This window comes from Cornus florida, unplaced genomic scaffold (genome assembly GCF_030987335.1).
Source record: "Cornus florida cultivar Cherokee Brave unplaced genomic scaffold, ASM3098733v1 CherokeeBrave_3.0.0_Hap2_Chr10, whole genome shotgun sequence".
In the NCBI taxonomy this organism is placed as follows: Eukaryota; Viridiplantae; Streptophyta; class Magnoliopsida; order Cornales; family Cornaceae; genus Cornus; species Cornus florida.
This window is the reverse complement of record NW_026775580.1, coordinates 83,053,231-83,066,697: the sequence shown is the minus strand read 5'-3', so window position 1 is coordinate 83,066,697 and position 13,467 is coordinate 83,053,231. Positions and strand designations below refer to the sequence as shown.

The 13,467-nt window shown below is 32.0% G+C and overlaps 1 protein-coding gene across 1 annotated transcript; it reads left to right on the top strand.

Annotated features, from left to right (window-relative positions):
* The first annotated feature begins 5,074 nt into the window (after window positions 1–5,074).
* LOC132277995 (F-box/kelch-repeat protein At3g06240-like) lies at window positions 5,075–6,229 on the top strand. Its single transcript, XM_059779829.1, has one exon. The coding sequence runs from the start codon at window positions 5,075–5,077 to the stop codon at window positions 6,227–6,229; it is 1,155 nt and encodes a 384-aa protein (XP_059635812.1).
* The last annotated feature ends 7,238 nt before the right edge of the window (window positions 6,230–13,467 follow it).

Genomic DNA, 13,467 nt, shown 5'->3' with positions numbered 1-13,467 from the left:
CGTTAAGTAATAAGTGAATAGGATATATATATATATATATATATATATATATATATATATATATATTATACATTGAAAGTACATATTGTTTTCGATCATTTTATATTTTTAGAATGATCGAAAACAACCATGTGTTATGTACCTCTTGTACGTTCTTGAGCATATTGCATATAACTACAAATAAAAGCTTAGTTTTAGATCGAGTTATAGTAATTAAATATGGTTAACATGGTCTTATTCTGCGCTCCACTTGATGATGTTTATGTTCACCAATAGTAATGAAAATTTTCACCATACAATAGAAGATATAAATAAATATATAAGCACGCAGAAATTAAAAACAGTTTGGTCGGTGTCCAAAATCCAAATGCTTGAAACATAAATTTATTTTACGGGCTGTAATGAACTAGAGGACGAATGTGAATTCAATACACAATGATACCCCTAAACAGTCACATATAAATACATTTTAACTAAGAAAAATATAGCTTATGAATTGATCTAAATGATTTTTTTTATAACAAAAAAAAAAAAAATCTCAATATCGCTACATTATATAAATAGGATACACACATTTAAATTATATATTTAGGGTCCCATTAGAACCCACCCTAGACTACAAACTTAAAAATACTGTCGACGGCCCCACACCTCAGCACCAGTGCTTTGATATCGTTGCTAAAGCATATTGTAAGACTTGGGTGAAACAATGGTCTCCAAACAAGTTACTGCCTCATTCCATTGATCCCAAAATTGGGGGGAGTATGGTGAAACTGCGCGCACCTATGTGTTTTCTCTTTTAGATTGCACATGACAAGCTCTCTGCTACCAATTGCAAATAAATATTCTTCATTGTTTGAGAAATCCAAAGGCTTCATGGTACCACAAGAGATGCGAAACTCAAATTTAGTCCAAGACGCTCTCATGCCATATTCCTTCATCAACCAAAAAGCAAGGGGAGCCAGGATTGCAAAATAGAGGGGCTAAAAATAATTAAACCCGTGATTGCTTAGTGTATCAGCCATACTCCAAATACAGAATTTTCATGCATCAGTCATTCAATTAAACCCAAAAATTTACAACCTTCTAACACATTTACACTTTCAAACTCAAACGTATTTTCCCAATCAAGAATCCCCTAAAGTCTGCTTCATACAAATATTAAAACAAACACCTGCAATAATGCAAAATATATATGTCCCTTATCAACAAATTCACATTAGAGAAAAAGACCCATGTGCTCCGCCCCTTACTAATTATTAATCCATTATATAGTAAATTACCCAATTTAACAAGAAATCATCAAGTCATCAACACAACCCTTTTTTTATTTTTTTTACAAAAATAAAAATTAATATTTCACTGGATTAACAATAATAATCCTTGATATCCATTCACTTATATCTTGGTGTTTTACACACGAAGAGTTTAGGTATTCTTCCATAAACTAACAATGCGTTTGATTTATTGGGTTGGCCTTGTTATGTTTTATTATGGTTTATTTTGTGATTTGGCATGTTCATGGTTCGTGGACTTACTCATATTTAAGGCTTAGCCTTTATAAATTTTGTAACTCCTTTTATTTATAGAAATACTATGAATTGGACTGGACTGATAGGAAGAGGAAGAGTAATATATGAACTTATAGGAACAATAATACTAAATTTTCTTTTTTCAATTGGGCCTGAATTATAGCCCAAGTTAACCCATTACTGGGCAATCAAACCACTACTAAAGAGTAGTGCTAATATATTATCGGGTAATTTAAAAAGTCATTTTACTCATATCTTAATTGAACCAATGGAGATTTCCATTCAGAAATAACCCCCAGCTGTTGTACTCAATTAAGAAAGGAAAATATGAAATCCTTCTCCATGAATTTGATTTTGACTTCACGTGCAAAATATTTTACTTGAATCTAATCATACTACCCTTTTAATCACTTAATGACTAAACTACCCCTATTTAAGTCTAAAGTTTAACTCCATATTTTTTGGCGTGTTTCAGCGGTGGCCAAACGTGAGTCTAAACAAACAACCTCAACCAAACTTCAGAGATTACTTCAGTCCAATGCACTCCTTTTTTAGATGAAACAAAGACCAAATTGCTTTAGTGTGGTGACACCTCAAGCCCTCCTTGGCAAAACCCAGCTCAATCCGGCGACGTCTCAAGCAACGTCGACCCACCCCGACGAAATCCAATTCTATCTCGTGAGCCTCAAGGTTCTTTCTACATGAAACCACAACGGTGACGATGACCAAACCAGGTAGTAATGTGACTTGCATGCTTTATCCGACAATAAACCGGCGAGCTCCAGTGAATGACCAAACTAGCTCCACTACCGCCAAGCTTTACTAGTGAGCTCTCCTTGGCGAAACCCAACAAATTGCTTCAGTTCGGCGACGCCTCAAGCTTCCTTGGTGAAAACCAGTTCAGTCCGACGACGTCTCAAGCAACTTTAATCCACCCCGGCGAAACCCAGTTCAATCCCAGTGGCCTATTCCGTCCAAGAATAAGAGAACAAAAAATCAAATATGAGCCAACTTTCCACCGGTGGTCTATTCCACAAGAATAGGCGCCTTCTGATCGGGACCTGTGTCACGGATTCTCGGAAGATGAAAAACTATAACTATCAACTACCTTCTCGTTCTTACAAGACAATTTAAATTTTTCGAGTTACCACTGTTAATTATGACGAAGCATAGTATTCAGAAGATTAAGGCAACAACATAGTTTTTAAGTCGTTTAATTTATTTACAATTTCAAGCCGTCAAGATGCTAAGAAAAACCTACCATAAGATTTTCACTAAATAATTAGGCTGCTTAGGATAAAAGTGTGTAAACAAGTATAATGCCGTACAAGTATGTGTGGAGAGAGAGAGAGAGAGAGAGAGAGAGCGTCATGAAATTTGACTTCATTTTTAGAGATTCAACAATTAATTTCCATCAGTTTGAATTCTAAAAAACCCAATATTCTAGGCCAAGACAAATTCAAAACTGTGTGCACATATTTGCTAGATTTATACTCATATGCTCTGGATTAGCTGACCCATAAAATTTGTCAAACAACCACTAACAATCATGATCCAACAAGACCACCCACTGTTCAAGTTGATTAGTTTCACAAGAAGGGCATAATTGTCATTTGAAATTAACAATTTCAATTTAATAAAATAATAATATACTATCAAGGGTATTATTGTCATTTTACAACAACTTAACAGTTCTGTTACAGAAATGAGGCAACTTGATAATTTTTGTTTGTTTAGGGAATTGTTTAATAATTGAGGGGATTATATGTCGTTTTTGTAAACGATAGGGAGGTGGGGATTATGATTTTAACCTTATTTTAAATTGAAGTAGTTATATATATGGAGGACTCATAAATATATTCTGGGTGGACTAATATATTTTGGACCAAATAATTATAATGAATTGGTCAATTATACAATAAATAAGAAAGTGAAACCCTCCACTTAATTGTATTTTAAATAAACAATTGATTAAAAATTACTGGGTCGGTATAAGTATCACTACTCATTTAATCAAGTTTTTGATGATTCATTGTAAGCATGCAAGTACTCAGTTTTCTATATATATAATCTTTTAATGTATTGAAAAATAAGAAAAAGAAAGATGAAAATCCCTACCTCCAATATAAGTGAAAACAATTAAATTTGTTTTTAAAAAAATTAAAGATTGACCCAGAATGCATATCAAAATAAGTTGATAAAATGATAATTGCAAATACTTATTGTTAGATAGCGTGCAGAATGTTGTATGTAGTGAGTCTCATGTACGGCTTGTGATCATGTTATCCCTTTAATCCAACTTGGATAAGGTGGTCATCTACCACTTTTGTTAGAGTTTTGGAGAGGTACTGTTAAAGTTGTTGCTATTATGAAATTAATTTAGAATATTTTTTGTACAAGGCAAAAATTATTAGAAGTTATATTAATAGATGTAGATAATCAAAGTTTGGTATTTTAAAATTTACCGAAGACATTAACTCCACTAACGAGCCCGCTGCAAATTAATTTAGAGTTTCAGAAAGGCCTATTGTTATTCTTATTAGTCAACCTAAGTAGTTACGAAGAGGAAGTGCATGTGTTCGAATGGCCCCATTGGGAATGGACTCTACCATTTACACAATATGAGCAATACTTGTGGGTGAACGTTTTTTTAGACAAAATAAAAATCCAGTTTACAAAACTTTTAATTTTAAATTTTAAAAAATAAAAATGAGAGAAAACTCTAAATTTAAAAATAAAAATGATAGAAAATTCTGTTTACTTTTAATAAAATCATATAAAAACCGGATTTACAAAGCCTTTTTAAACTTTCTAAATGGATATTTTTAGGACAGTGGAAGAATTTCTAGGCATCGAGGGTGGAGGAATTCTTTGAATTTCGAAATAAAAATGATTTAAAACTCTAATTTTAAAAATAAAAAAATGGTCAAAAACTCTTTTATAAGTATATTATATATACGGATAAATGTAAATAGATAGATATAGATATATTACTCAACGGATAAAAGAAGAAGAAAAGATTATGATTAACGTGATAAATTGTGCTAATTAACTGTATGCAAATAATTTAGTTCATACGCTAAATTATTTACTCCTATTATATTACTGGATTTATTAGTAACTATCAAAGCAATTTGTTGTCACCCGTGAACATAGTGTCACAAGCAATTTATTTATTTATTTTATATTTTTTTAAGTGAAAAAATAATAATTAAAAAATCACACGTTTCGGACCTAATTCGTGATAAACAAGGAGGAGGACACCCGTGAACCTGGTGTAGTGTCATCTAACAAAAAGAATCCTTCAATTAGAAGGATGATTATTAAATAACGAAGTTGGAAAGAAATATATTAACATTTTTTTTTCATAAATCAGGATATCCAAAATTATAAAATACCGTCATCCTATTTGGAAAAGAAAAAGGAAACATGTTTGGCTCTGCATAAAATCCCCGTTGAAGTGAAATCTAACGGCATAAGAAATAAGTTACACATCAAAGGCAAGAATAGAGAAGTGCTGGAGCGTGAGAGCAACACAAGATATGGCTACAAAGAGGGGGAAGGGAGAGGATTTATTACAAATCATTCCGTACGATCTCGTGATGGAAATATTGTCATGGCTACCGGTCAAGTCTATTCTGCGGTTCAAGTGTGTATCCAAGTCTTGGCTAGCCATGTTAACAAATCCTCACTTTGTCAAGCTTCACCTGACAAGATCCAGCAACTCCAAACTCGTGCTTACATGTTCGTTGAACTCTATGTACTCTTTGGAACCTCCTATTCCAATGCGGAATCTCTTCGTGTCGTCTTGGACGGACATCGTTGAAGCAGCAGCGAGTGATGATGATGTAAAAGTTGAAGGAATTGAGATCGTTAATCCTTGTAATTATGAGCAGAAGGCGTTTGTGAGGATCGCCGGCTCTTGTCGTGGCTTGGTGTTATGTTATAAGCCTGGTCATCGTGGTACGCTATACTTGGTGAATCCATCAACCAGAGAAGTGAAGAGATTGCCAGATTTACCATTAATAAGTGAAAATTATGCTTTTGCAATATCACGCGGACTTGGCTATGATGCGTCCCATGATGACTATAAGGTTGTTCAAATCTTGTCCCCTTATTATTCTACTGAATTTATTACGTGTGTATATTCACTAAAATCAAAATCAAATTCCTGGAGAAGGATTTCAGATTCTCCTTTATCAATTCAGGAGGACAGTTGTGGGTTGTTTCTGAATGGAAAACTCCACTGGTTCAATCAAGATATGAGTAAAATGGGTTTTCTAAGTTTAGATGAGGAGAAATTCGGATATGTTCCATTACCTGATATAATATTAACACCACAGCTATTTACACCTGGTTTGATTGGAATTGTCAAAGGATGTCTTTATTTGGTATCAGAAGCTAGCTGTTGTGGCCTCACTTTCTGGGTGATGAAGGAATACGGCATGAGAGAGACTTGGACTAAATTTGAATTTGGCATCTCTTGTGATACCATGAAGCCTCTGGATTTCCCAAACGATGATGGTGATGTAGACTTATTTGCAATTGGTCGTACAGAGCTTGTTATGTGCAATCTAAGAGAGAAAACACATAGGCGTGTGGAGTTTTACAGTGTTCCCCTATTTTGGGATCAATGGGATGAAGCAGTAACTTGTTTGGAGACCATTGTTTCACCCAAGTCTTACAATCTGCTTTAGCAACAATATCAAACCCGAAGAATTGTGTGAAGTCGTGTAAGATTAGGGTTATTTATTTTGCCTATTGTTGGTGCCAGTAAAAATTTTCAGATTAGCATGAGCTAAAAGCAAAGTTATCATAACACGGACTAGGCATTATATTATCCAATATGAAGTTAACCATGCATTATTTCTTGGTGAAAATCTATTCAAATTATACACAGAAAGTCGATCAATTTTACAAATTTCATTTTTATTTTCTTAATTTCTTCTTTTAAGTTCAATGTTTCAAAAAGCGCATATTATTGGGTGGGAAAAAAATATTTTGAAATGAATAAATAAAATTTATTTTCTAGACTTTTTCAACTACAACAATTGTGTGAAGTCCCGTAAATGCGTTCAATGGTTTTTGTTGAATTGGTTTGAGAAATCTACCCTATTTAATCTGAAAACTCTACTCTGATTACCCTATTTAGTCGTTCTCTATAACATTACTTGATCATCCACTAAATTAAAAAGCTTCATTATCAATTTATATCAAAACCGAAATTTGTGCTTAAATCAATCATGGGGTTTCTCGTATGTCTTGAGGCCATATATATATATATATATATATATATATATATATATATTACAACAATAACAAAACCAATTTTTTGTTTTTTTGTTTTTTTTCCCTTTTTCTATTTTTTATTTTTACTTGAACGTTGAGGCTAGTTTTTTTTGTTTAGTTAACAACTACCGCCTTAACAACCTAGGTTATTCCATTAATTAATTAAAATCATAACTACTTTGTAACTTTGCTTAATCAAAAGCACATTCCAAAGAAGGTGCGAGCAAGTTATTTTAATCGGCCCATCCGAGCTTTCAAATCAAAAATCATTGTTGTCAGTTATGAGAATAGACAGGCGCATAAATTATAATTTAATTTTTTAAAGTTATTTATAAAACAAATTTGGTAATCTATACTATGTCAACCCTTAATAAAATTCCCACAAGACTTAATTTCTTTTATATGTCGGATAATACCACCCTCGTGATGATGGTAGTTGATCAATTATAAATGAAAAATGATTCAGAATAGTTACAGTGAATTGTTAAATTTATTTTTTTAATTAGTTTATATAATGAATAAAAAAGTGGAACCCTCCACCTAATTGTATTTGATATAAATAACTAATTAAAAATTAAGATTAATTTTACTGACACCCCTCAGGTTTGGCCAAATATCACCCTCAAACATCTTTCGAAAATAACTATCACTCACATGACAAACTTTTACTCCGTTTCTCACTAACACCCCAACAGTTAGTTGAACAGTTTTAACACTATGTAAAATGACTTAATCGCCCTTTAAATTTGTCAAACCAACTCTTTAACTTAAAAAATTAGATTAAAAGGCTAAAAAATTATAAATTTACAAATTATATATATACATACACATAGACATATATATGTACACAGACATATATGTATACACATTACACAAAGACACACACACACACACACATATATATATATATACATACGCACACAAACATCAGCCGCCACCCACACAGCTATCTGCCATCCCCGCCGCCCACGCAATCAGGGGCGGAACCAGGATCTTGAGATTGGGGGAACCAAAATTATAAACAACAACTTAGCTAGAACTTTTGATATATATATATATATATATATATATATATATATATATATATATATATTATATAGGCAAAAAAAAATTACTATTTATTATATTCATACAAATATATATCTATCTAAACTTTTCTCAATTAATTTAAATAAAAAAATTAATTATTTAAAGAAATTTTTTTATCAAACTTTCTAAACAAACACAAGTAAGATTTATGCCAAAATTATAAATAAAAAAAAAATTCAATTAAATAACTCTCTTTATTTGTCAAAAAAAAAAAAAAAAAAAAAAAAACACAAACAAATTAATAAAATAAGAATTTAGATTCTTAAATCATCGATTTTGTAAAAATTAATTTCTTCAAGAATTCTTATAAAAGCATTCCAATAAAAATAAATAAATAAAAAGTGATGGAAAGAATCATGTATGAGATGAAATTTTAGGATAATAAGATTATGGAAAAAATCGTGCTTGAATTAAAAAGATTTAAGATAGTCACATTATAGGAAGAATGATATTTGAGTTGAAATTTTAAGATAGCCATATTAAATTTTTATCGGGTTTTATAGTCGTCAATTAAATCACGTTCTTTTAGATTATATATAAATTATCTTTTGTTAAATGCTAATTAAAAAAATAAATAGATAAATTCTTAGGAGGTCAAGTATAGATTTTATATCATATATGTTATACTATTTTATTTTTAATATATTTTTACTTATACTAAAAAAAAAATTCCAAAAAATTAGGGGCGTCATGGCCCCTGCCAGGCCCCCTTCCCTCCACCCCTGCACACAATACCCATCACCAATCGTGGCCTCCGCCTCTAAAGCCTTCTGTTTTTTATCCGCCTCCTCAAATTGGGTCTCCGCAATCCATAAGATAATGAAGTTATGATGGTTTACAGTCTTGTCTCTTAATATATCTGATGTAAAGATTGCTTGTGATTACCCGTCGACCCGTACGCTTTTGTCAGTGTCATTCAAATAAATAAAAAATTTAAGAAAAAAATGTCTATCACAATGAAAACGCCTCTATAGTTTTCATCTCTCTCACATATACATCTTCCGATCCGGCCCACCAACTGATAGTATTATCGTCATCATCATATTGAATTCATTCTTTTATATATGTATCAGGAAAAAAAAAAATAAAAAATTCGTTCTTTTATATACTACTACTACATTATTATTCTGAGGATTATAAACATGTCCATTCCATTGAAATTACAAGTCTCTCTCATCTTCCAATTATTTTCATTGCATATTGACAGGCTTGGGTTTGAGTGGGTTCCTCCTGAGGCTGAAACTCTCCTGGTCAGTGAGGGCATGGCGGAAGTGGAAGGTTTTTCAACAGCCTCATTCTCTCCAAAACCCCATGAACCAATCTGCAATCAACCCCAAAATTACTTCACAAATCAACCCCAAAACAAAAACGGTAGTTTCGGCCAAACAATAATTCCGGCGTGGTGAAAAACAGTGGTTGTCATTTCTGATGGCGGGTGTGTGGGTAGGTGTGATGATAAGGGTACATTGGTTATTTATGTAAATTTAATATTTAGAAATAAATAGGATTTAAAAATTGAAGGTAAATTTGTCTTTTTATATATACATTTAACAGAAAAATTAACGGAAAAGTGAGAGTGGATCTAAATGGTAGTTATTTTCGAAAGATACTAGAAAGTGATATTTGGTCAAATCTGAGGGGGTGTGAGTGAAATTAACCCTAACAATTATTAGGTTAGACAATTCACTGCAAATATAATAATAAATAAATAAAAGTTAAATAATAATAGTAGTACGTGTTTACCTCACTGATTTGATAATTAAAAAAAAATTGTATATTTATTATTGGTTCATATCCAAAGAGATAATTGAGTATTCTTTCACTTAAGTATTAGGCCTGATCACGGTTCGGATCAGTTCGGTTTGGGGGTAAAGATCAAACCGAACCTATCCCCACGGATTTGCAAAAATTGAAACTGAACCGATCCGTGAGGGCCTTCAATCCAAACCAAACCGATCCCTGAAGTAACGGATTGGATCGGATCGGTTTCTACAAATTGGCCTTTGTCAATCTTGTTCATTTTTTAAAAAAAATATAAATACAAAATCAATGATATCTACAGGGAAAAAGAAGAGTCCATGGCAGCAAGGAAACCCTAAAAGAAAAAAAACACAAAGAAACAAAATTTCAGAAAAAGCAAAACACTGAACATATATGAGAACCCTCCGTGATGGCGTACACAGTGGAGCCCAAAGTCACACAGTTACAGTTCAGCCACGGGATGACCGTCGGCGGCGGCGTCTTCAAGAATAAGAAGATCCATCACTGTGTTATGATGATTAACAAAAATATTGGTGTTATTTACAAAAAAAAATGTTCAGAAAAGAGGAGAAGAAGAAGATCCATGCAAAAATTTTGTGAACTCACCGAAAAAGAGGTAGATCCACTCGTAAAGGTCGTCGTTGCTTCGAATCTAGTGAACGATTGATTGAGAGGCGAGAGATTGGGAGGCAAAGAGTGATCAAAAACAGACGTGAAGAGTGAAGAATGAAGAGGGTGGAGAGAAAAGGAGAGGGAGGCGCGGCTGTAATAATGTCTAATCCGTTAATCGAACCGCGAATACCGAATTGTAAATTTTTCAAACTATGACCGAATTACGAGATCTGAAAACCGAACAGAACCACACGGATCTGATTGGTTCAGACCGGATTGACGGATTATTTGCTCACCCCTATTATGTATTGTCCTTATATATTTTTATTATTTTGTTGGCTTGGATAAAATGAAAGGAAAAAGAAAATAATGATAATTACAAAAACTATCATTAATATTTTAAATATTAAAATAATAATAAATAAATTTATATTAGATCAAACCATGCATCAAATTTGTGTTAGGTCAAATCATGCATCAATTCATTCATTGTTGACAATAATAATTTTGAATTTGTCTTAAACACTATAGTAACAAGGCACTACTCACTCAGAAGGTTTATATATTGGAATATAACGACTTTGATGAAATTAAATAGGATTGGAATTGTTCCATTAAAAATTTATAATTACCAATAGAATTTTACATATTATATTATATGACAACCAAGTTTCATTTTTAATTAAACTATAATTATATTACTATCTCACATTTTGGATTCTACTTCCTGAACCTATATTATTCCCAAATTTTAAAATCTGTTATAACTTTAATATTCAAATGCTACAAATAATTAATATGCATATACCCACATATTGTATTATATTATATAATGCTCTCAAAAAAAAATATATCCAGTGTATGTCTACATACATGTATTTGGAAGGGAAAAAATAAAATAAAGCATCAATTTTGTATGGAGGATAAAAAATTGAAAACTAAACAATATAAAAATAATTCTAAAACGAAGAACTCAACTAGCATCATGAGTTTTTTTTTTTTTTTTTTTTTTTCATAAGCGAAAGGAAACAAAGACTAAGGAGAAGAAGGGCAATCACAACTCAAAGCCCCAATCAACTTAGGAGGCAAGGAATGCCACTCTAAATCTTGATCCTGTGCTAACGAGCCATCCTGCTAACAACACGAGGAGCAACATTTTGGGTTCGAGCAACCCAAATCAGAGTAGAGATATCAGCTAACCTAACCGAGTGCCCTACCTCCTCCATGATTGGAAACAAAGCCTCTTCAGTAACTTGGAGATTTATAACTGACTTGAAGTCACCTTCTATCACAACCGCTGAAAAACCTCGATCAGCATCATGAGTTCATGTATGTCAAAAAACATGCATGGAGAAAAAGAGTAAAGAAACCATGTGCGTATAATAGGAATTTAAAAACATAGCTGCATAACTTTTGTGAGAATCGATGCAAGGGAAAATTGATCTCAACAAACGTAAAAAATAATAATAATTAATTAATTAATTTAATTTAATTTAATTTCTCTTTTCTTTTTCTTTCCTGCAGCATTCATCTAACCAAACCAACCCTTGGTTAAAAAAAAGTGGAATTAGCAAAGAGAGAATAATTAGCATTAGTAATTTCAACTTTTAAGAATTGTTTATTTCATTTTACGTTTTTTTTTTTTTTTGAGTGATGGGAATTTTAGTCTTTTCTCCTATTAGTTCATTTTAACATGACAAAAAGTAATTATATGCATTGGATTTATATGTACTAAATCAATTACATAGGTTTTTTTTTTTTCCCTACAATTTATCCCCCCTTGAATTAATACCAATTTACCAACAATGACATTATAAAGAACATGGCCTTGCCCAATCGAGAAGGTAACGTGCATTTGCACTACACGGGTTCAAATGCACTGCGTTTATTTATAAATCATCACCTCAAAAAAAAAAAAAAAAATCTTTTCAACAACATCGCCCCGGAGAAATAAAGTGGCCAGCCCAGTTCACCGACCAAAAGTAATGACCCCACTTTCACCTCTCGTGGGCTCCAAACTTGGCCAAACAAGTCTGTTAAGAACTCGTTATGACAACCCACTTTTCCTTCGGACGAGCTTCAGACTTGTCCTTTTTTGCGAGTTTCCAAAGAGTTACTCATCCAAAAGTGAAGGCCCACTTTTCCTCTGTTTAGAGAGATTGTTTTTTTTTTTTTGTCCGCACCTGCTAACTGGACTTGCCACTTTATGACTACCATAGAGCAACTGGTGTAATGGCTCCATTACCGGTTAGGAAGTCAGCATTACTATTTGCCTTGCGTGGTGTCAGGCTAGTACTTGGTGGGTCCCAGACGAAGAATCGCAAACCCGATCGTCACAGATAACATAATAGTTGCGAGGCACGCCTTACAACTGCAATGGCTCTTTTTCTTTTGATTTTTTTCATTACTATTTCCTTTTATATGTAATTTATTTTTATTGTAACAAAAAATATTTGTGATTTATAATTTTGATTATTATTTTTTATTATTTTCAAATAAATATGTATGATTTCTATTTCTTTGTCTTTTGAAATTTTTTTTTTATAAAATTTATCAACAAATATATATGATTTTTTAAAAAAAAAAAATAATATTGTTAGAGATCGTTTTTTTTCTTTACTATTTCCTTTTATATGTAATTTAATTTTATTATAAATAAAATATTTATCATTTATGATTTTGATTATTTTATTTTTTATTTTTATTTTTATTTTCAAATAAATATGTATGATTTCTAATTCTTTTTTCTTTTGAAATTTTTTTCTTTAAAATTTGTCAACAAATATATAAGAAAAAAAAATTTAAAATAATATTTTATTCATCACAAACATACAATATGAATAAATACATTTTACTTAATATTATCGTTAAATTTCTTCATTGCCAAATTTATTCCACAAATGCTGCATGAGATCTCTCTTGAAATTCCCATTGTTTTCTGCATTGCGAATCCTACTGAGGCAAGTAGAGGTGTGCTGCCAAAAATGATCGGTCTCGATTGTACTGTGGAAGGTAGACGACTCATCTGTTGGAGGTGTCCATTCTAAAATGTTAGTGTCGCCCTCGTCTTCTATGATCATATTGTGCAATATAACGCACGTTCTCATTATCTTGCTCAGATCTTCTTTCTTCCAATAATATACTGGTCCATGCGTTATAGCCCACCTTATCTGCAACATACCAA

What these genes read in the sequence shown, in the direction of transcription:
- LOC132277995 (XM_059779829.1), top strand. Translation starts at nt 5,075, where the DNA reads ATGGCTACAAAGAGGGGGAAGGGAGAGGATTTATTACAAATCATTCCG.